Source organism: Lepidochelys olivacea (assembly GCF_965140295.1).
Source record: "Lepidochelys olivacea isolate rLepOli2 genome assembly, chromosome: 1".
Lineage (NCBI taxonomy): Eukaryota > Metazoa > Chordata > Testudines > Cheloniidae > Lepidochelys > Lepidochelys olivacea.
Window position 1 is genome coordinate 177,017,367 of NC_140411.1, and position 23,895 is coordinate 177,041,261.

The 23,895-nt window shown below is 39.2% G+C and overlaps 1 protein-coding gene across 2 annotated transcripts in view; it reads right to left on the reverse strand.

Moving 5' to 3' along the window:
* CXADR (CXADR cell adhesion molecule) overlaps nucleotides 1-23,895 on the reverse strand; it is a 59,886-nt gene that overhangs the window by 17,848 nt on the left and 18,143 nt on the right. Inside the window, exons 2-7 of one of the 2 annotated variants that reach the window (XM_084652498.1) lie at nucleotides 5,915-6,084; nucleotides 5,039-5,243; nucleotides 4,147-4,302; nucleotides 3,573-3,695; nucleotides 3,049-3,187; nucleotides 2,446-2,632 (exon numbers count right to left, since the gene is read on the reverse strand). In XM_084652498.1, the coding sequence (XP_084508624.1) occupies nucleotides 2,446-2,632; nucleotides 3,049-3,187; nucleotides 3,573-3,695; nucleotides 4,147-4,302; nucleotides 5,039-5,243; nucleotides 5,915-6,084 (980 nt within the window). Of the gene's footprint in view, nucleotides 1-492; nucleotides 2,633-3,048; nucleotides 3,188-3,572; nucleotides 3,696-4,146; nucleotides 4,303-5,038; nucleotides 5,244-5,914; nucleotides 6,085-23,895 lie in introns of those variants that run through there. The other variant, XM_084652497.1, reaches the window with a different exon arrangement.

Below are 23,895 nucleotides of genomic sequence, written 5' to 3' on the forward strand. Positions count from 1 at the left end.
TTCAAACATTCCTTAAAATTAAGCTTTTTTTTATTATTAAACTTTTGTATTCATGTGTCTGGAAAATAACTACAAAGTAGCACGTATCACATGTGAAAGTTCTAATCATCCAATCTGGTACTACAGTGAAAGTGAACAATTTTCAGGAACATAACATTTACTAGCTTGTAAAGAGAAGTTCAAGCAAAACTGAAGCGCTTTGAAATACAGAACATTATGCAGAGTTACTTAAGCCACATCCAAAATATTGGCAGAAAGAGGTACAAATATAAAAAGTATGTAAGAAGAAATCAGGTCACAGTGTTGTGAAGTCTGTACCTTCATGTTAAGAAGCACCTTTCAAGAAAAAGCAATTTAGGCACCAGAAACTTCTTTAAAAAACATAAGTTACAATCAGGCATAAAAGTTTATTGGAAAGGCACATATGAAAGATAAAAGTATCTTAGTTCTAACAGTATCTGATTACAATCTAAAAAAAGATGTCCCAAAATGTGGAAAGTTTTATACATATCTAAAATACTTAATATCTACTTCATTCTCTAAATTCAGAATGAAAAGGGTTTATGTACTCTACATAATAATCCAGATAAAAAATTATGTATCTACCTATAACTAGGACAAACATCTAAGAGCAAGCTGAATAATTTCACAGACCTAGTCAGCTATAGAAAAAACAGACACTGTAACCTAAAGCTTCCCTAAACTCTTGAGAAAACCTTGTGTCTCACATCATTGTAATACAGATATATCTAGTATCTTTCACACAGGCAGTTTGGACATTTACCTTAAATAAGATCAGTGTTGCACTCTATCTTCCTTTTCAGTTTGAAAAATATTTGGCAGTTTAGTATCCACTATTGACATTTTAAATTTACAAAATTCTTTGTTCTGAAAAACATTACTTTCAAAGACTCAAAAGGATGCAAAATTCAAATACACTATCCACAACAACCCAATAGCTATCACAAGATATCAACAGTACTTTAATAAGTCTGAAACTAGTACAGAAACCACACTCTAAACCTTTTTTTTAAAGTTTGTAAATTGTGAAAGGTTTTTTTAAAAAAAAAAACGAAAAACAAAACAAAACAATGAATTTTAGTTCTATATCTACAATTTTGGATAACCACAGTGCATGAAGAGGAGAAATTATTTGAAATTCTATTTTTGTTATGAGAAAGTAAATGTAATTAAAGTGTCTGGTACCAACATTTAGAGGTTGGTTTGTTTTTAATGGGGACACCGAGGACCAAGCTCTTTTACCCCTTTTACAAATTCTTTGTACAAAAACTGTTTACACAATGTCCTAAAATAGCAGACTAATGTTGTACTGTGTATATACACTAGGGTCAAAAATAAGTTTCCAAAATAAGTGGGCAGATTTTACAAACTGATGAGCACTCATCTTTTCCCATTAAATCCAGATGGACAAAATATGGATTTAAAAACCTAAAGTGAGATTTAGAAAACTAAAGCAAGGTTCTGAAAATCTTAAGACAGATAAATATCTGTCCTGCATAATTTAACTATTTGTCCACAAACACATACCCATTTTTCATGGGAAAACAACAACAGTTGTAGTTTTGGAAGACTAGGTTCCATGAGTAACAAGTTGGTATAAACTTGATCATGCCCCTTTAATGTCAGTGAACAGTTTTGGGTTGCTTGGCATGACTATAATAAAATGCGCTTCTCTTAAAATTGGGGTTTCATAAAGCTTGCAAGGTCTCCTGTAGCATTTCCACTTGTTGCATTTAATCCCCAAATCAAGTTTATTAGTTGATCGGGTTCAAGTAACTGCAACTGGTAGCCCATGATATACGAGTTCTCAGCAATTCAGAAGATGCCCCAAAAAGCACATTACGAAAGGTAAAGATTTCCACAGACTTTCAGTAAAATATTTAGATCATTCAAGTACTTCAGCCACTGTGGCCATTATCACAGAATGGCCAAGGAGTCAAAGTATTTAAGTCATTCCAAATTTTGAGGGTGAAGTCTCTGGAAATCTAATTTCATGGAGTACAGTTGCAATGTCTTTTCACTGTCAAAAATACACAATGTTGTGTTTCATATTCAGAATTCCACATCTAGCTGATATGGTGTTTCTTCATCTAAAATTCAAATACCTCCATTGTTTCACATCTCATTAGGAACTTAAATGCTTTTGCTGAAGCTTTTAATTAATATATTTTAATAACAGTTCAAAATTAATAAGCAAAAGTGATGGCTGTTCAAACTAACTGTTCATTTACTTCAAGGACAATTTTGTGCACTTTTTAAATGTAGGCTGGAACAAGGTTTTTTTGTTTTGTTTTTAATATTTGTAAAGAATAATTTAAAAAAAAAGCATAAATTAGCACCATTCTATACTATGGACCCATCCTTGCTTTGTGCTGGAATCATCACAGGGACAGCTCCCATTCTACTTAGATTAGGTGCAGCTACCTTTGATGGTGGAAAGTTTGGGTTTTGACCAGAACGACGTTCAAAGTCTTCACTTGGTACTTGATTATATGGAGTCTTGGCATAGCCTTCCATATTGGAGGGAGACATTGAACCCAGGGAAGAACGATTGCTGCCTATATAGCTGTGTGCTGTTGAACTACGACTCTTTGGAGGAGGAACATCCTCTCTGAAAATAGTTAAAAATAAAAGTGGTTTAAACCAAGAATGTACTGCTGTTTTGAGGGATTTGTAAAATGTCTACTTTTTTCCTATTCCAAAAATAAAAGTAGCAAAAACATTAATACTGTTCATTACTTTAAACAAAATGTGTTTCAAATATTTACCACTTTCAGAATCCTTTTTAACTGAACAAAACATTGAAACATATCAGAAAATAGTATACAGGCATATTAATGTATACTACATTAAAAGTATAAGGTTATATAGGCTTAACTGTCACACTGGCTTAATGTACTGGCTTAGGTCAATGCAGAATTCTAATCAGCCATAATGAATATATTACCCACGAAAAAAACTTTAAGAGGAAGTTATGTTCTAGTTTCAGATATTACTGTTCAAAGGGTAAAGACAAAAGGTCATTACCTAATATCATGATGCACTTCTTTTTCATATTTTTTCTCTTTACGTTTCTTACAGCAACAGAAGACGAGAAAGGCCAATAAAAAGAGACCCAGAAGAGTTCCAATAACTGCTCCAGCAATTGTGCCAGCTGTATTTATAGCTAAAATAGATTAACACAAATTACTACAATGCTGGCCTTTAACTTAATTTGCATAACTAGAGAATTCCCCTTACACCTTAAAATAAAAACAAATGTTCCCTACACTGAGAAATATTACTGAATTGATACATCACTACTTATACACATGTTTAAATAAACAAAAGAAAATCTTAATTCACATGGAAAGACAAGTCAAAAGGCTGACATTTATAGGAGCTGAAAGAATGCTCAATACTCAAAAATATGACAAAATTAAAAATGCTGTCAGCTACCTGTTCTACAGTATATTTCTTTTATAGATTACAAAAGGATCAAACGACTATTTCTTTAACTCATTCATCAACATTTCTGATTCTGCGGCAACTACTATACAGCAAGTACTTACGAGGAGTGACATTTAGCACAACGAAACAGTCATCAGTGCCAACTCTGTTTGCAGCCACACAACTGTATGTACCAGAGTACTCCTCAGAGGCATTTTTCAGAGACAATTCACCTGTATCTTTATCTACAAATATTGAAGAAACTTTGGTTAAAATTTTCCATTAATGGTTATTATTCAATATTTCCAAAGGTGTTAATCCATTACAACAAATTTATTTAAAAAGTCAGTTTCTTAGTTATGTTGACATTAGTTTGAAAAAAAATGAGACATCTGTCAAACTGCAAAGAGCTGTCATATATAATACTATCATTCTTTTATGAATAACTGGAAGTTGATTCCATAGTATTTAATTTCAGTATTAAGTCTTGGTACTCATACCACTCATCTGCTGAGAATATTTCCTTGCCAAGAGTTTAAGGGATGTGTTTAACACAGGTAATCTGCGAGGTACCAGGTCTTAAGACATTAAGCCTAGGCATAAAAAAGGTTTAGCATTTCAAGGTGAAATAAAAACATGAAGACAAGGCCTATTATCCATCTTAAATATATTAAAATAATAAAGGATAAACATTACTCAATAATGATGTTGCCGGAAGTTCCTCTGTGCCAGTTAATTTTCTCCAGTTGTAGGACAAGAGTGGGGAGCCTTCTTCCGATACACATTTCAGGGTAAGGTCTCTTCCAGTTTCTTGTGATCCTTCAATGTAGCATTTAGTCCTTGCTGGCTTTACTAATAAATCAAGTATTATTTAAATTAAAAGTCACTTATGGTGTCCATTAATTAAGCCTTAGCAAGTAAATCATTTTTCACTGCACAAAACTTGAAATCAGCCTAAGTTTTTTAACGCTTATGTTTCCTACAAGGGCAAACCAATTTTAGAGCCATTTTCAAGAAATGTTCATTATTTCTACATTTTTGTCCTCCTTCTCCCTATTCCACTGGGGGAAGTGGGGTATCAATCCTCTAATTTTTGAACACTAAATAATAGGGCTATCAATTAATCTCAGTTAACACCGGCTATTCACTGAAAGCAAACTCAACGTGTTAATTTTTTTAACACATTAATCACATACGTGTGTGAGGGTGGAAGGCATCAGCGGCAGGTAGGGGCTGGAACCCCATGCACCAAGAGGGGCTGGAGCCCAGAGCAAGGCTGAAGCCCGGAGCCCCCACCCGACCCTCTATTTGAAAATATAGAAAACCCACAAAAATTTAAATAAATGATATTCTATTATTAACCGTGCGATTACAACTGTGATTAATGTTTTTAATCTCGCAATTAATGTTTTTTAATCGCTTGACAGCCCTACTAAATAACAATTTATCCACTTACAATTCAGTATTAGATTATGAATTTATTTTACACAAGCACCTCTCTCATTTTAAGTGTCAAATGTAATATGGCATGTAACAATTTGCCTTCAAAAACATATACAGCATATAGCATCTGTACTAGTTATCTTACCAAGCACAGTCAACTGTATTTTTTGGCTTTCAACTCCAGGAGCCTTCTTCACTCTGCACTGGTATGTGCCCGTGTCTGTTGACTTTAGATTCAGGATATCTATGGAGCCGTCACCAGATTTGGGATCAGGATTAGTGAACTGTACCCGTCCATTCATAGCTTCATAGTAATTATTATAAATCCTGTCTACAGAGTACATAATGATCTAAAGGAAAGGAAAAAAAAACGGGTATTTTCTTGAAAACAAAATCTGCATAACAATTTGAATATTTCAAATGAACCACAGTTCTATTTCTTTTAAAGTCATCTTTTCATGTGTAAAAATAATTCTAACTAGAATAATAAAAAACCCACACAATGCAATTTATCTGATGGGAAATGAATAAACTATTAATAGCTGTTTAAAATTGCTACATGCTAATACTGTAAACCTCTGCACGAAGGGGCTCATCTAAATTTACTAATATTGCTTCTAAAGAATGGAATGGGACTAATATATTTTAAGATCTAAGAATTTCTTTTAAGTATTTTCTTCGTAAAAGATGACTTGTTTGGTTCAACACAGCATTGTCTTTATCAGTAACTGAAAAAAACGAAAAATAACATTATCCTGGAGTTATTTTCTCTTTACAGTTCACTAACTTATAAGGAGCAATCACTTGTCCTTCTAGATCTTAATTATGTTTATATAACTGGAATTCATTGTTTACTATTCCTGTGCATGGTGCTTCACAGACATGCAAGATCACAAGTGCCCTGACCTGAAAGAGGCAAAATTCAGAGAACAAGAGGTGTTTATGGGCAGAAAGCTTTAACCTTCAGAGCTCTTACAACAGCTAGGAATTAAATGATCTCTAAAAAGCTGTCTCTACTCACTGTTTGTTCCTTCTTTTGATTATCTATTGGTATTAAGACCCATTCAACATCTAGTGGGCCTTGATCTTCTGGTGAGACAGTGAATGTACATGGCAATGTAACTTTCTCCCCTTGAGCTTTTTCAACCATAGGCTGCTCAGTTGAAGTTATCTTTAGGCCTTTTGTTAGACCTAGGGGGGGAAAAAAAGTGATGGTATAAACAAGTGTTAAACCTCTACTAATTCAGCAAACAATAACTCAAATCTATGGATAAACATTCAGCTTTTATGATAAACTTTCCATTAGGCACAGGCCAAGATTTTCAAAAGTGGATACCAAGGAAGTTGCCCAATTATCCAAAGTTCTGAGCATCCAACAACTCCCTTCACTGTAATAGAAACTGCTTGGAGCTCAGCATCTTTGAAAGTCAGCCTGCTTATACAGATGCCTAACTTCAGGCACTCACGTTTGAAAATCTTAGCCATAATACATGGTTCAGTGTACAGAACTAGAATGGTCCAGTCAGACATATTTTTAGCAGAGCTTACCCAACAAACCCTGTGCCATACTGTGTTACTGAACAATGAAGCAAACTGGATATAATGTTAATCAGTCAACCTGGGAGTCCTATAAATAGTCACTTGAATCAGGAAAAGCTACACCCTTCCTCATTTTCTATCTCCTACACAAACACACCCTCGTTTTATGCAACAGAAGTCCTATAGAAAGCATACATGATCATAACTAAAACCCTTTGACAGTGACCTTTTCATGTCAACAGTAAAAACATACCACAATCCTAACGCTACCTCTCTGGCAAGATGAGGACATATAGCATACTGCTAAGGTCAGTTAAGTTTGACAGGACAGTTGTGAAATCTTGAACTTAAATTACTTGTTCTTGAAACATAAGGATCATTTTGCTTTAAAGGAATGGGTGGATTAATCTTTTCAAAAAATCCTACTGAGTTTTTTAGATTTAATTTTTGCCTTAGCCTTTTCTGCCTGATCCCCTGGAAAACTCAGCATAATCCTCATTTGCATGGTATGCTCAAAGAACAATATGTTTCCAAGCGACAGATTCCGCTCAGTCCAATGTTTCAAAAGAAGAAAGATAAACTATACAATGATGAAACAGGATTTACATAAAAAAAGACTTAAGTAAGCGGCCAGAAGCTATCTTAAATCTACATGTGTTCATCTGTCATGTGTTTTATAGCAGAATCACGAAGTATTTGTTTAGCAATCAGGAAATGTTCAAAGAGGAATATTTCACTATGTAAATTATGAGATGAACCAGAAAAGTACTTGATGTTTTGAATCTATTGTTGGGTGCAAACATCTTGCTGAAAGTTAACATTTGTGATAGACTAGAAGGTTAAGTGGTTTAAAATGGTAATTTCTTATCTGAAGTAGTAAAACTAAAATTCTGTGCAGTAACTTCTCACTTAACATTGTCCCGGTTAATATTGTTTTGTTGCTGATCTATTAGAGAACATGCTCATTTAAAGTTGTTCAATGCTCCAATATAAAGCATCTCCACAGAGCAGGAGCAGAGGGACGACAGGGCTCAGAACAGAGGGAGCTTGCTGGCAGCAGCTGATGTCTCAACTTGCTGATCTACTTAAAAAGGCAGTTTACTTAGATTGGGGTCAGTGTACTTAAAAGGGCAATGTGTGTCTCTGGGCTAGTCTACACTGGCAACGTTAAAGTGCTGCCATGACAGCACTTTAATGTGGCTTGTGTGTTGTGGCAAGCGCGGGGAGAGAGCTCTCCCAGCGCTCTAAAAAAACCCACCTCTATGAGGGACGTAGCTCCCAGTGCTGGTACACTGTCTATACTGGCACGTTACAGCACTCAGGGGTGTGTTTTTTCATACTCCTGAGCAAGAAAACTGTAAAGTGCCAGTGTAGACAAGCGCACTCTCTCACATGGTCTCAGTCTCTCTCTCTCTCACACACACCCACACCTACCTGTTTCTGCCATGCTGTGTCTCCTCCCTCCATTTGTGCTGCCTTGTAGAGTGTGAGGCTATATTAACAACAATATGTTAACCCTTGAGGGCTCAGCCAAGGGCTAGTTCATCATTTAGCAGTAAGGCACTCCCTGGGAAATATCGCACCCTCTGACTCCACCACCTCAACCAAGCTTCACAATCATCATTGCTGTATACAGTATTAAATTGTTTCTTTACAACTTATAATAAGTGTGTGTGTGTGTGTGTATTATATATATATAAAAATAGTCTTTTGTCTGGCGAAAAACATTTCCCTGGAACCTAACCCCCCCATTTACATTAATTCTTAAGAGGAAATTGGATTTGCTTAACATTGTTTCGCTTAAAGTAGCATTTTTCAGGAACATAACTACAAACGTCAAGCGAGGAGTTACTATACTAAAACTTAACAGGGACAACTCTGAGACTCACCATTCTGTCTTAGGTAAAATTTGTTTCAAGATGAGTTGTCAGCCTTGCTGCAAAACTGAAGTCAAAGCTACCTTCAAATGACAGCCAGAGGAACGTCTTCTCAGATGAGGAGTTCTCATAATCAGATTCTACCAAGTCCCAGGTTGCTGAGGAGAATCTGACTGTTAGAAATTCCTCAGCACTGTTTTGATTACATAGATGCAGAACTACAAGAAGCATCTGGTCCTTCTTCCCACTTCTATTTATAATGCTACTTTGCTTAAACATCTACATTCAATTATTAGGTGATACATTCGGGGGGCGGGGGGGGGGACATTTCAATTTCATAGACTCATAAGACTGCAAGGGGCCTTGAGAGGTCATCTAGTCCAGTCCCCTACACTCATGGCAGAACTAAGTATTATCTAGACCTTTCCTGACAAGTGTTTGTCTAACTTGCTCCTAAAAATCTCCAATGATGGCGATTCCGCAACCTCTCTAGGCAATTTATTCCAGAGCTTAACCACCCTGAGAGTTAGAAAGTTTTTCCCTAATGTCCAACCTAAACCTCCCTTGCTGCAATTTAACCCAATTGCTTCTTGTCCCATCCACAGAGGTTAAGAAAAACAATTTTTCTCCCTCCTCCTTGTAACCACCTTTTACGTACTTGAAAACTGTTACATCCCCCCTCAGTCTTCTCTTTTCCAGACTAAACAAACCCAGTTTTTTCAGTCTTCCCTCATAGGTCATGTTTTCTAGACTTTTAATAATTTTTGTTGCTCTTCTCTGGATTCTCTCCAATTTGTCCATATCCTTCCTGAAATGTGGTGCCCAGAACGGGACACAATACTCCAGTTGAGCCCTAATCAGCGTGGAATAGAGCAGAAGAATTACTTCTCATGTCTTGCTTAGAATACTCCTGCTAATACATCCCAGAATGATGTTTGGTTTTTTTGCAATAGCTTTGCACAGTTGACTCATATTTAGCCTGTGGTCCACTGTTACCCCCAGACCACTTTCCGCAGTATTCCTTCCTAGGAAGTCATTTCCAATTTTGTATGTGTGCAACTGATTGTTCCTTCCTAAGTGGAGTACTTTCCATTTGTCCTTACTGAATTTCATCCTATTTATTGAAGTAGCAGAGAAGAGATGTGGGAACTTGGTCAAAGTGTCATATGGTCAGAGGGTAACCAGATTTTTAAATCACTCTTGGTCTGTCTGCCTTCCTATGTGACAAGTGAGACAACCCCCCAAACAGTTCAGTATGAGGTTACAGAATACACAGAATCAGCTGAAATAAGTTTCTAGAAAAATATTACCAACACATTATTACCAGCCAGTGTGTGTGTATATATATATATATCATTACCGAGTTTAGAGCATCTCTGTAAAAATACAGGTTTAACACAGTTTGGATCTATCTATACTAGCAGAATGTATTAGAAAAACTGGTTTTCTGGAATCATGTTTAAGCAAATATAAACATTATTTCCAAACTACGATAGCTTCCCACTGTGGATTGAGCCAAAACTCTCAATTCAATCAAGAGTGGAATACTACCTGTCACAAAAGATCCCTACAGACCCAAAGCCACTGTAACAAGCACATTTGGCGTTAAGAGGCTTTTAGAGGGAATTTTATTGCTACCAAATAAACCTTACATTTGTTTAAAAATACAAAGGAAAGAAACAGTCTATGCAGAGACAACACTTTAAAAATGAATTTAGCAGAGTCACTAGCTGTTATAGATTACTGTTGCTATGTGAATTCGTATTAAGGGCATCACAGTGAGGCAGATTAACAAAGACCTTCAACTCAGTATCAGTCTAGTAAAACTGTCCCCGTTCTCCCTTCACCCGTCCCCCTTTCTCCTACCATCACCTCAGTGAGAGAGGGTAATGAGACATCTTCAAGTCTGCCTTCCAGCTAAATCCAACTAACACAGCCTAGAATGACCATCCATGGGAAGCATGAAGAAGAGGCATATAGGAATCAGAGTTCCCATACTGTTTTTTTAAGTGCATTTTAAAACTACTCGCAGCTGATAGTATAACAGATGCAGACTGAATTTCTATAGCCCCATACAGTTTCCGGTTGCTTGTTACCACGTTTTCTCCAGTCTCAGCCAATAAATACAGCCAAGAGAAAATAAGCACAAACCCATCCATCAGAGATCACATAGCAGTAAAGGACTTATTACAAATACAATTATTTTACGTAGCAATACAAGATTCAAAAGATCGGATTATTTCAATTGCAGCTTGAATAGCACTTAAAAAAGCCATTGTGCACTTTGTTGAACATACAACAATCCTTCCACAATGACTAATTTTTTAGATAGGACTCCTAGGGGGTCTGTGACCCTAGAGTCCCTCAATGCCAGCTGACAGAGGGCCCCCATACTGTAACTCACAGCAGGCCTGTCACACACAGTGCCCCAACATACATTATAAAGGTGTCATGTAAGGTATCATATGTAAACTGGGGATATGCTGGTCCTGAAAAATCAGTTATGTATGTACAGACTGTACATAAAAAGTTATAGATGTGTGCTCATATACGTTCTTAAAATGTGTTTGGGAGGCAGAGCAAGAACCCAGCCTGCCCTAGGCAAAGGAATGTGTATTTACCTTCTGACCTGATTACAGGCAGAGGACAACAGAAATACATTTGCATATACAGTAAATAAAGCCATTAAATTAGACAAGCAGGGGAGAAGACCGTTAAACAATCATGCCAGGGGAGAGAGTCTGCACCCCAGGAAGGTTCCTGGCTCTTGAAACAGAGACAATAAACTTTGGGTAATATAAGAGGGGCAAAGAGACAGTCTAGAGATCAGTAACGTAGGGGACACAAGAGCACAGCACCTTACTGAACCCCACACTCCTATGAGGCAATCCAAGTAACCAGTATAGATTTTAGAGCACTTAGAGGACTTGGGTTTTAAACAGAAAGATGTTCTTAACCTTAACTACAGCAGAGTTATTGCTCTAATACGGACTTCATGCTAAAGTGAATTCAACTGATACAGCGAGTTAATGGCCCACTTCCTAGTAACTGAATGTGAAGGATGTTCTCCTGATGCAATATGCCTAGCCTCTCCATATGAACAGTAAAACAACACAGGTAAAGGGAGAAAGCAGAAAATTAATTGAAAATGTCTTACTCAAGAAGATTTTCCTTTTACAAACCAAAAAGCTTTTAACCACCAAGACTAGAATTAAGTGTTCAGCACTTTAACATAATTACCCTTGTATACACAAGACCTAATTTTAAGGAATCTCCCATTGGTGCTACCACGGATTCAGTTGCATCAGTGAAAGCCTGAGTAGGAAGTTGATAGTGGTAAAAATGTTAGAAGCTGCTACACTCTTCCCTACGCTTGCCCCACCCAAGCTACCACCAGTGCAGCTGAAGTAATCATAGCACTGGTGGGATTTCCATGCAGTCATGTTCTCAGCAAGTGTACCAGACCTAACATGTACCAGACTTACATTTCTTGCACTGCCTAAGCTGTTGACATCAACTGTAACAGAAAAACAGAACTTTGTGCTGACAGGTAAATAAAGCAAAAATAGTTTTCAGGGGTTTGATTTTAAAAATGTGTTTTTAAGTTAGTGCATACAGACTCTTTGGTTTTCATTTTAAAGTAAAAATAACCAGTAATATAACACCAAACATAATTTTTCAAGAAACACTACAGGCTGATGATGGGGAAGGAAGGGCAGGAAGAGGCAAGGATACTTCAAAGGGACTGTCGTTAAAATTCATGTCCTGTTCACATTATTAATATAAATTACTCATTTCCTGGTCATCCTTTCAGAGTTTCATTTCTTAGGGTATGTCTACACTACCGCAGTAAGTCGACCTATGTTACGTAGCTGGAGTCAAAGTAACTTAGGTCGAGTTACCACAGAGTCTACACTGCGGGTGGTCGATGTGACTTACCTTACTCTTCTCATCGGGGGTAGAGTATAAGGGTCAACTGGAGAGCAATCTGCAGTCAATTAGGCGGGTCTTTACTAGACCCGCTAAATCGACCACTGGTGGATCAATCTCAGAGCATCAATCCCTGCCGTAGTGTAGACCAGCCCTTAGTCCATGGCTACAAGACAGCTTATGTTGACATAAGTTATGTCGCTCAGGAGTAATTAAGCTGACAGGAGAGTTCTCTGCCCATCGGCTTAAAGGGCAACACTAGAGAGCTTACTGTGGCGCAGTGCCACTGTAAACTCTCTAGTAGAGGGGACAGTTTAGAACTTAGGATGCAAACAATAAGATGTTTACGAAAATTTTAATGCAGTAATTTCTGCTCAAATTTATGTAATCAGTTCAAATATATCCATAAAAATATTTTTTCTGGAAAAATCACAATGCCTTAAACTGGCTATTTTTTTTTAAAGTGAGTAAAACAGATACTTACATATAGTTATGATTTAAATCTTGATGGGAGAGGGAAGGGAGAAGCCATAAAATTCCCATTTAAGTAGTCATAGCACTAATACCAACTTAGAGGTCTAAGCAAAAGGATTCTCTCTTAGACCTAAGCTACGCAAGAAAAGGCTTGATGGCATAGCTATAGTAGCAAACCCTCCTAGTATAACGCAGCTTATCCTGGCACGAGTGCTTTTAATGGTATTGTTTATACCAGTTCACTGAACAAAATAACCTATAACGTACCATTTTGCTGGAGCAACTGCATCTGCGCTAGGGCTCCCCCACATCCAGCCCCCATATAGAAGCGTTGTTCCAATCATAAATAATACTAATAATTCACACCCCTAACATTACTATACTGGCAAAAGTTTTTACTGCAAATCTAGCCTTTGTCATCAGAGGGTAGCCACTGAGTATGTTGAGGAGTATCTCACTTAGAAAATTCCCTAATACCTAGAGTATTTGATCATGGGTAGGATGTATGAAGAGTTCTTTTCCAAGCAGAGCAGGATGGTGCATTATTAGATACTCTAAATGTCAATGATCTATAAAAGACAATATGCTTAAAAGTGACCTTCAAAAGGGAAAAAATGATTTTTTCATTTCTTTATGGAAGACTAAAATTTTATTTCCTGTTTTTTGTTTGTTTCTTTTAGATCTTCAATCAATTAGGATTACCAAACCTTCCCTCCTTCTCCCGCCCGACCTTCCTATTGTTGCTGGAAGACTCCTTAAAGTACTAAAGCCTTGTCTAAGCACAAACTTGTACCAATTTAGTTAAACTGATCTTATTTCTGTTTAGTTTAAACCTGTTCCCAATCCATTTAAACTCCACAGAAATAAATGCAGTTTAAACCTAAATAAGTATCCACACAGCTTTTTAAACCAAGTGCTTAACAAAATTATTTAAATTCACAGCTAAAAATAAACTGGTGCAACTCTGCAAGCAAATACATCATATATAGCTGATTGGATGTTGAATCTTTTCTCCTCCCAAGAGTTTGACAGGACTTTGCATTAATTAATTAAAATAATAAATTTAAGCAGAACAATTACAAAAGTTCCTTCTCTCACCTACACTGGTAATCAGCTACTCTTGTAACATTGTAATCCCACTATTTGTGTAGTCTTCCTCCAAAACCAGGGAAATTAGGACCTGATATTCTGAATAAAAAAATTCAAATAAATCCGTTCCAGCTTTCTTTATGCATTTTAAAGAAACAGGATAAAGAACACAAGCTATTTTTCTTCTTCTGTAGGTAACCTTTAATTCAAATTATTTGTTTTGTTTTTTAAAAGAGAAACTCAGTTCCAATGGACCAATTCATCATCATCTCTGTTTTACTTTAGATACTCTAAATATCAAGTGCTGAAGGACAAGGTTTGAAATTTATGTTAGGTGCATAAAGCCTAGTAAATTTTTAGGACATCTATTATTGAAAAGTACCTTACCAGCGAGACAACCTAATTTATTCTAGAAGGGTCAGAGAAAGCAAAAAGAATATACACCAAGGAGAAAGAAGCAGTAGTAACAAATAAGCAGCAACTAGGGAATTAGTGAAAACAGTTGGCAAAGATGCAGTAGGGAAGAAACAAATAGGAAAAGGCTGCTTTGGCTAGTACTAAAGAAACCCAAACTTAATAATAGTGAGAATTTGAGGGCAAGGAAGATGAATCCACAAAAAGAAAAAGAGAAAAGTAAACTGAGGGAAAGAATGTGAAAATAAAATAAGTGGAAAAGAAACACAGCTATGGCTGCATTTAAGCATTTTATTTATATAGCTATATTTAATTTCATTTCCCTGGAAAATGTTCAAGAAGTCTTAAATATGGTAAGTTTGGAGTGCTTGGGCAAAAAAGGAAGAGATGGGATAATATTGCTGCTTGCTTCGGGTATGCAGCTACTGTGGGTAATAAGGCAGATATTTTTGAACACTGAATACCACGGTAGCAGAAAATATATAAATTTTTTAAGAACTATGTAAGATATAAACCAATCCCTTAATTTAGATCTTATATTGAAAAACCCTTTTTGCCTACTATGTTTTACCGAGTTGTGCAAAGAAGATTATCTATATCTATTTGAAAGTCTTAAAGGTCAGCGTGAATGCTAAAAACTGAGCTTTACAAGTTAACAACTTCCACAAACTTTCTTTTTGCTGATTGCGAGGGATTACAATGCAGTCAGTATCACACTATAAAACCTCTCCCAGTCAGTGGCACTCCTGAATTCCTGCTCAGCATGAAACAAAACAGAACCACAAGGAGCCTAGTACACATTAGATATGGCTTATGGCAACTTCTAAAAAGCACTATGCACAGGAGTTGTATGTTGTTTGTGAGAGAGTATTTTGAGGCTGCGCAGTAATCCAATAATTGAGTATTCTGGTAAGTGTAAACAGCACTCTGTGTAAGATCACTCTGTCTCTCTTTCATGAACAGAGGTTGGCCCAATAAAAAAATATTACTTCACCCACCTTCCTGTCTCTCTAATATCCAACACTGCTACAACAACCCTGCAAACTAAAGAATAGTAGCAGCTCTAAATGGCAAAGTATCACTGCACAGAGATCATCATAATAAAATTACGAGCACAAATTATTTCTAAAGAACATCTAACGCTGTATAAACTCAGCTATGAGCAAGGCTTTCCAATACACATAAAAGGAGGCACCATCAATTTGCAATCTCATTATTTTGCAAAAAGTTGAGGTAAAAAGTTTTTTACTTCATTTGTCACCAGGTCCCTCTATCAATTTTTGTGGGTTTTGTTACATATTGGATTACTGCAATATCCTCAACCTGGAATTTTAAATCGGTGCAGAATACAATGGCCTGTTTATAAGTAGTGGTGATTCTCAATGGCTGCACATAACACTTTTCTTCTGTGATCTACGTTGGCTGCCTATTGGTTTTCTGGACTGAACTGAAGTGGTTTTGACCTATAAAGCTCTATAGAGTTTGTGGCCTTACTTAGGCCATGTCTATACTTACATTTAGATCAGCACTGCTGCGATCGATGCTGCAGTATTAATTTCGCGGGTCTGGTGAAGACCTGCTAGATCAATGGCAGAGTGCTCTCCTGTTGACTTTGGTACTCCAGTTCCCTAAGAAGAGTAAGGTAAGCCAGCGGTACAGCATCTCCCATTAACACAGCGCAGGACCAAAATTATGTCAACTTACAGCTGTAGTGTAGACCAGCCCTTAGAGACTACCTCTCTCCTTGTACTCTAGGGTCACACTTGTGAACAGTGGAGATGCTGAATCTGAATCCCTTTTAATTTAACAGAGGGAGCTAGAGTGTTCTATGTGAGAGTGGACTCGGTTCTAGAACAAGCTTCCCCTCTCCCCAGTATAGGCCAGGTCCATTGACTTTGAGGACACACTGGAAGGTAAATCTATTTGTAAGGGCTGCCACAGAGCATGAAGTTCAGTCTGTATGGATGGAGAGTTCTGCTGGCTGTTAGTTTTACTTGTCTTTTTGCAATTTATGACAGTGGTGCCTAGGGCCCTTTTTATTTTTGTATACAAATCCAAAGTAAATGTAATCATGTTTTCCTATTTTAAAGAAATATTTTCCCTTGTTGCTGTATTAAAGGATCAAACAAACAGGACAAATGGATGCATACAGGATAAACAGTGAAAGGGGCAAAGTGTGTCTATGCACAAACTAAAGAAACTGGAAAAAAAAAAATCTATGTTCTCCTCTAACGTTATATCTTGAATGCTACCTATAATAAATAGAAGATGTGATAGTTTCAGTCAATAGCGTGATTACTGACAGGAATCTATTTAAAAAGTTGCACACTCCAATGGCAAAGACTTGCTAAGCAAGTACAATTTGTGTGTCTGCATTTAGCAATTGTCAGAAAAGTTATTTCTTCTCAGAGTGAAGCAAAGATTAATAACTATTAAAACAGATTTATAGATAACTTAGGCTCAAACCCTGCAAACAGCTAACATGTGCTTAGCTTTACTCATATTAGTAGTCTCCACTGCTCAGGTGAGTAAAGTTAACATGGGCATTTGCAGAATCTGGGCCTTAGGAAGTAACTCCAAAGTGAAAAAGGGACTTTTCTAAATACTTTGCTTGACTATCATTAAAATAAATTTGAAAGCGAAAGGACAATAAATGAGTTTAATCTTTACCCACTAGTCCATTCTTTTTGTATCTGTCCCTGTATTCACAAACTGTTCTGAACATTTTTGAAGCTCTTGTTCCTGAGCTGGTTTCCAAGCAACATCAGTAGGTGATGACCTTGCTCCACAGGGACATAGTTATCAAGTTCAGAAGCACAGAACACTTGTATTCTTTTCATTACTGTAGGAAAGCAAAGATTACAATTCCTTTTGTACAACCACTATCCAACAGTTATAAAAAGCTTTATCAACAAAACAAGTTTAAGCACAGAGCTTTATCTATTCCAATATCCAGAATCTTCAGATCCTAGAGAACTACTCAAGATGCACATTTGATAAGTTTAGTTTGGTTTGATTTGGACACATTTAAATGATCCAACGCCGTGTGGGTCAGTCTGCAAATAAGTAAACGCCTCCTGGAATTCCAGTAGAGCAATCAACACAAAATTTAATGGAGGCAGACAGTGTGAAGAAGAGTAACAAAACCAGGATCTGATCAACAGAAGAACACCAACTCCCTTTCCCCTAGCAGGAAAGTCAGTGTCAACAAAAAGTACTGAATAGTGGCACCAGCTATACACTATATCAAAATAATGCCCATCACCCCCCATATGTCTTTACCTCTAGTTCATTCTAGGGGCTTTTCTTTTTGCTCTCATTCAACCAGATGCATCCTCCTCTCATCTCCATGTTTCTAGTGCCACTAAGATTGAGTCACATTAAAAAAAAAATGTATATATATAGAGAGAGAGAATTTTGCAAGTCATTGCTGACATTTACAAGGAAAGTGAGCAAGCTGGTTTTCATTTTGGGCATGTCAGACACATCTGTCAATCAAAGCATCTAGGATTTTGAATGTAAGGTAGCAGTTTATCAAGAGGACAGTAGGTTTTTGGCAGTCCAGAGCTACTGGACAATAGAATTTTTCTTAGCATGTGGTGAGCTATATGTCAATACTGTAAGCAAACTTATTCAGTAATACAACCTATTTTTAGAGGCGACATGCAAAGGGAAAAGTGATTCTTTATGATTCATCAAGGTGAACAGAAAGAATGGAGGATTAAGCTGCATAAACAGCCATAAAGGGAAATGCCTGTATTTTTAAAGGGTCTTGTCAAGGTTCCTTCCCCACTCTGAACTCTAGGGAACAGATGCGGGGACCTGCATTGTTTCTCCCCCTCTCCCATCTTTGAAAGTATCTTGTCTCCTCATTGGTCATTTTGGTCAGGTGCCAGCGAGGTTATCCTAGCTTCTTAACCCTTTACAGGTGAAATGGTTGTTCCTCTGGCCAGGAGGGATTTTAAAGGTTTTTACCCTTCCCTTTATATTTATGACAGGTCTTTTTCCCCACTTATTTCATTAAATTCTAGAGTAACAGTTTGACTGGTGATCACACCCACCTTTTAATTAAAAGAACAAAATATAAGAGGAAGTGATAAAATTTCCTCAGTAGCCTGTCAGAGAATGTTAAGTTATCTACATAGGTTCACTCTGCAGAAATCATACATTTTAGAGTTTTGAAGAAAGAATATCCTCTAAATTCTCCTAACAGAGGACTGACTCTTTAGATGAGAAGAGGTCCTCTTGCAACAGGTTTTACAGTAGGGCTGACAAACTAGCAGCCCTCAGGATCCTTCCCTCTAGCTCAGAAGCTCATCCCACCGCACCCTACACAGTTCAAATGAGTAGGAGCAGGAGGAGCTGAAGAGGGAGCTCATGCACCTGACTGGGCACAGGCACCCAAGCCCCTCCCCATCCCACGCAGAAGCTCTTTCAGGAGTCACTATGCTGGTGGCAGCACTGGTAGCAAGGGCTGAGCTGTGGTTACACCCAGGAAAGCCTGCAACCCCCTGCTCTCACTCTGCCATTGAGCTCCACTGCACCAGGAAGAGAATGGCTCCTGTACCTCACCCATTAAAAATGCTCAAGCAAGTGGAAAGGAGAAGGGATAGTCCCTGAGAGAGAGAGAATGGGAAAATTTCCAAAAGCAGTGTAAAGTTACCATCACTGTTTAGCTGAGATAAAAATCAAAACCTGTCCTAATCCATACCAGTATTTCCACTAGTGTTACCATCCATGGGGCTGCACTGATGATAGCTAATGGTAGGATAAGTACTGGAATTTCAGTATAAATATAGTTCTGATGTCACAATTATGAGTTTTGAGAGCAATTATATTAGGCTTCTTCCCTCCCTGATTAATTATTATTTCTATTACCATAACACTTAGTAGCCCTGGTCTTGGACCCCACTGTGCTAGGAGCTGAACACACAGAACAGAAACATGCACCACATGCGCAAACATGCACCCCCCCCCAAGCCCCCAAGAACGTACAATCTACATACAAGAAAAGAGACAACAGATGAATACAGACAGTTTGGGGAGTAAAGGGAAACAATGAGATTATACTGGTCAGCATGAGAGACAGTGTATCAGCACACAAGCAGCCTAACAATTGTCAATTTTTGTAAGCATCTGTCATAAATATAAAGGGAAGGGTAAACCCCTTTGAAATCCCTCCTGGCCAGGGGAAAGCTCCTCTCACCTGTAAAGGGTTAAGAAGCTAAAGGTAATCTCGCTGGCACCTGACCAAAATGACCAATGAGGAGACAAGATACTTTCAAAAGCTGGGAGGAGGGAGAGGAACAAAGGGTCTGTCTGTAGTCGTCTTGGCCGGGGACAGAACAGGAATGGAGTCTTAGAACTTTTAGTAAGTAATCTAGCTAGGTATGTGTTAGATTATGATTTCTTTAAATGGCTGAGAAAAGAATTGTGCTGAATAGAATAACTATTTCTGTCTGTGTATCTTTTTTGTAACTTAAGGTTTTGCCTAGAGGGGTTCTCTATGTTTTTGAATCTAATTACCCTGTAAGATATATACCATCCTGATTTTACAGGGGGGATTTCTTTATTTCTATTTACTTCTATTTTTTATTAAAAGTCTTCTTGTAAAACACTGAATGCTTTTTCATTGTTCTCAGATCCAAGGTTTTGGGTCTGTGGTCACCTATGCAAATTGGTGAGGCTTTTTATCCAACATTTCCCAGGAAAGGGGGAGTGCAAGTGTTGGGAGGATTGTTCATTGTTCTTAAGATCCAAGGGTCTGGGTCTGTAGTCACCTAGGCAAATTGGTGAGGCTTTTTACCAAACCTTGTCCAGGAAGTGGGGTGCAAGGTTTTGGGAAGTATTTTGGGGGGAAGGACGCGTCCAAACAGCTCTTCCCCAGTAACCAGTATTAGTTTGGTGGTGGTAGCGGCCATTCCAAGGATAACGGGGGTAAAATTTTGTACCTTGGAGAAGTTTTGACCTAAGCTGGTAAAGATAAGCTTAGGAGGTTTTTCATGCAGGTCCCCACATCTGTACCCTAGAGTTCAGAGTGGGGGAGGAACCTTGACATGGTGGCACAGTGGTGGGATTAACCTGAAATCATTTTGAGATCCAGTTGAGATTTTTTGAACTAGAAATACAGATTTTAAAAAGGAATTTTTAGGAAGTCCAGAAGGCAGCTTTGAAACTGAAAGCAGCTTGGTTTCTCTCTGCTTTGTGGCCAAGCAGAGACAAAAGGGGATTATCTTGTGAATTGCAGGTTTTCTTGCCTGGAGGCAGGGTACTTAACTCCTGCAGGGAAATTCACAGTCTTCCAACCCAGAGGTTTTTTTTTTTTTCTTTTCTTCCTAAAAGTAAATAGGGGGTGTGTGCTCTACCCATTTGCCTGGAGACAAAAGTGACAGGGTTTTTTTTTAGGATTTTGATTTTTTTTTGTTTGTTTTACAAGGAGCACAGGTTTGAAAAGAAATTTTTTTTCTTCTTTGGGCTGGGTAAGCAGGTTTCCAAGTAGTTGGAGGTTTTTTGCTTTAATTTGGGCCCAGAGCAGAGACAAGGGAATTGTCTTTTTCTGTAGGCTGACAATCACTATCAGAGAATAGGTATTCTATTCCAGCACAGCAAAATTTTACAGCCAAGTTTTGTTTGTTTATTTCTAAACCTCGGGTGTAAAGTTAGTTAAAAACAGAGAGGTTAGAATGGCCAAATCCTCAGCTCGACTACAGCTGGAATTAGCCAAATTTCAGGCTGAGGAAAAACAAAGGGAACATGAAAGACAGATAGAACTCATGCGGCTGAAGGAGGAGGAGAAGGAAAAAGAGAGGAAGCATGTGGAGGAGATGGAGAGGATAAAGGCCCAGCAGAATATACCAACAAACCCTAGCAATCCTTCTCCAGGTACCACTTCCCATCCCAGAAAGTTCCCCACCTACAAGGCAGGTGATGATACTGAGGCCTTCTTAGAAAACTTCGAAAGGGCCTGCCTTGGGTACAACATCTCTACTGACCAATACATGGTAGAGCTGAGGCCGCAGCTCAGTGGACCCTTAGCTGAGGTGGCAGCTGAAATGCCTAAAGAACACATGAACAAGTATGAACTGTTTAAATCCAAGGCGAGAGTCAGAATGGGGATAACACCCGAGCAGTCTCGTCGGAGGTTCAGAGCCCTAAGGTGGAAACCAGACATGTCATTTACCCGACATGCCTACCACATTGTAAAACATTGGGATGCCTGGATATCAGGAGCAAGTGTTGAATCTCCAGTAAATTTGCCCTTCCTAATGCAAATGGAACAATTCTTAGAGGGTGTTCCTGAGGAAATAGAAAGATACATCCTAGATGGGAAACCCAAAACTGTAACTGAGGCAGGAGAGATTGGAGCCAGATGGGTGGAGGTGGCAGAGAAGAAGAAAACTGGTCGCAGTTGGAGCGGAGACCAGAAGGGACCACCCCAGACCACACCCTATTACCGGGGGCCGCCCAAAGCCCCACCTACCTCCCAAAGAACCCTCCAGACCCCTTATCGTCCCACCACCCCGTTCTCCAGCAACCCTCCTCGCCCCAGTGACCCGTCAGCTGGACGATGTTTTAAGTGTAACGAGCTGGGGCATGTAAAGGCCAACTGCCCCAAGAACCCCAACAGATTACAGTTCATTGCACCGGAATCACACCAGAGGTCCACAGGCCCAGATACCTCCCAGATACCCTTGGAGCGGAGGGAAACTGTGAGTGTGGGTGGGAAGAAGGTCACCGCGTGGAGGGACACCGGAGCACAAGTGTCAGCTATCCATGCTTCCTTAGTGGACCCCAATTTAATCAACCCAGAGATCCAAGTGACGATTCAACCCTTCAAGTCCAACTCTTTCAATTTGCCTACAGCCAAGTTGCCTGTCCAGTACAAGGGCTGGTCAGGAATGTGGACTTTTGCAGTCTATGATGATTATCCCATCCCCATGCTGTTGGGGGAAGACTTGGCCAATCATGTGAAGCAGGCCAAGAGGGTGGGAATGGTCACCCGCAACCAGGCTAAACAAGCCGTGAGGCCTAGCTCTGTTCCGGAAACTTCTATCAGGACCCAGTCAGAGGTGATGGACCTGGACCCCAGGCCAATGTCTGCAACAGCAGTAGTGGATCCAGTCCCAGAGACCCAGACGGAACCAGTCCCAGAACCGGAACCAGCCAAACAACCAACACCAGACCCCGTGTCAGCACTGAATCCAGTACTTGCAACCTCAACACCAGAGGGCCCCACCGAACCTGAACTGGCAGCAGCCGATAACCCTACACAAGAGGCTCAGCCGGAGCCTGAATCCCAACATAGTGCACCAGCGGAGAGCGGTTCACAGTCAACAGAAACAGCTCCATCCCCTATATCGCTTCCAGAGGGACCAAGCCTAGGTCCACAATCCCATGAGGAACTGATGTCTCCAGCATCAAGGGAACAGTTCCAGACCGAACAGGAAGCAGATGAAAGCCTCCAGAGAGCTTGGACGGCGGCACGGAGCAACCCACCGCCTCTCAGCTCTTCTAATCGATCCAGGTTTGTTGTAGAAAGAGGACTTTTATACAAGGAAACTCTTTCTGGGGGACACCAGGAAGACTGGCATCCTCAGCGACAGTTGGTAGTTCCAACTAAATACCGGGCCAAGCTCTTGAGCTTAGCCCATGATCACCCTAGTGGCCATGCTGGGGTGAACAGGACCAAAGACCGTTTGGGGGGGTCATTCCACTGGGAGGGAATGGGCAAGGATGTTTCTACCTATGTCCAGTCTTGTGAGGTGTGCCAAAGAGTGGGAAAACCCCAAGACCAGGTCAAAGCCCCTCTCCAGCCACTCCCCATCATTGAAGTTCCATTTCAGCGAGTAGCTGTGGATATTCTGGGTCCTTTTCCGAAAAAGACACCCAGAGGAAAGCAGTACATACTGACTTTCATGGATTTTGCCACCCGATGGCCGGAAGCAGTAGCTCTAAGCAACACCAGGGCTAAAAGTGTGTGCCAGGCACTAGCAGACATTTTTGCCAGGGTAGGTTGGCCCTCCGACATCCTCACAGATGCAGGGACTAATTTCCTGGCAGGAACTATGGAAAACCTTTGGGAAGCTCATGGGGTAAATCACTTGGTTGCCACTCCTTACCATCATCAAACAAATGGCATGGTGGAGAAGTTTAATGGAACTTTGGGGGCCATGATACGTAAATTCGTAAATGAGCACTCCAATGATTGGGACCTAGTATTGCAGCAGTTGCTCTTTGCCTACAGAGCTGTACCACATCCCAGTTTAGGGTTTTCCCCATTTGAACTTGTATATGGCCGTGAGGTTAAGGGGCCATTGCAGTTGGTGAAGCAGCAATGGGAGGGATTTACACCTTCTCCAGGAACTAACATTCTGGACTTTGTAACCAACCTACAAAACACCCTCCGAACCTCTTTAGCCCTTGCTAGAGAAAACTTACAGGATGCTCAAAAAGAGCAAAAAGCCTGGTATGATAAACATGCCAGAGAGCGTTCCTTCAAAGTAGGAGACCAGGTCATGGTCTTAAAGGCGCTCCAGGCCCATAAAATGGAAGCATCGTGGGAAGGGCCATTCGTGGTCCAGGAGCGCCTGGGAGCTGTTAATTATCTCATAGCATTCCCCACCTCCAACCGAAAGCCTAAGGTGTATCATATTAATTCTCTAAAGCCCTTTTATTCCAG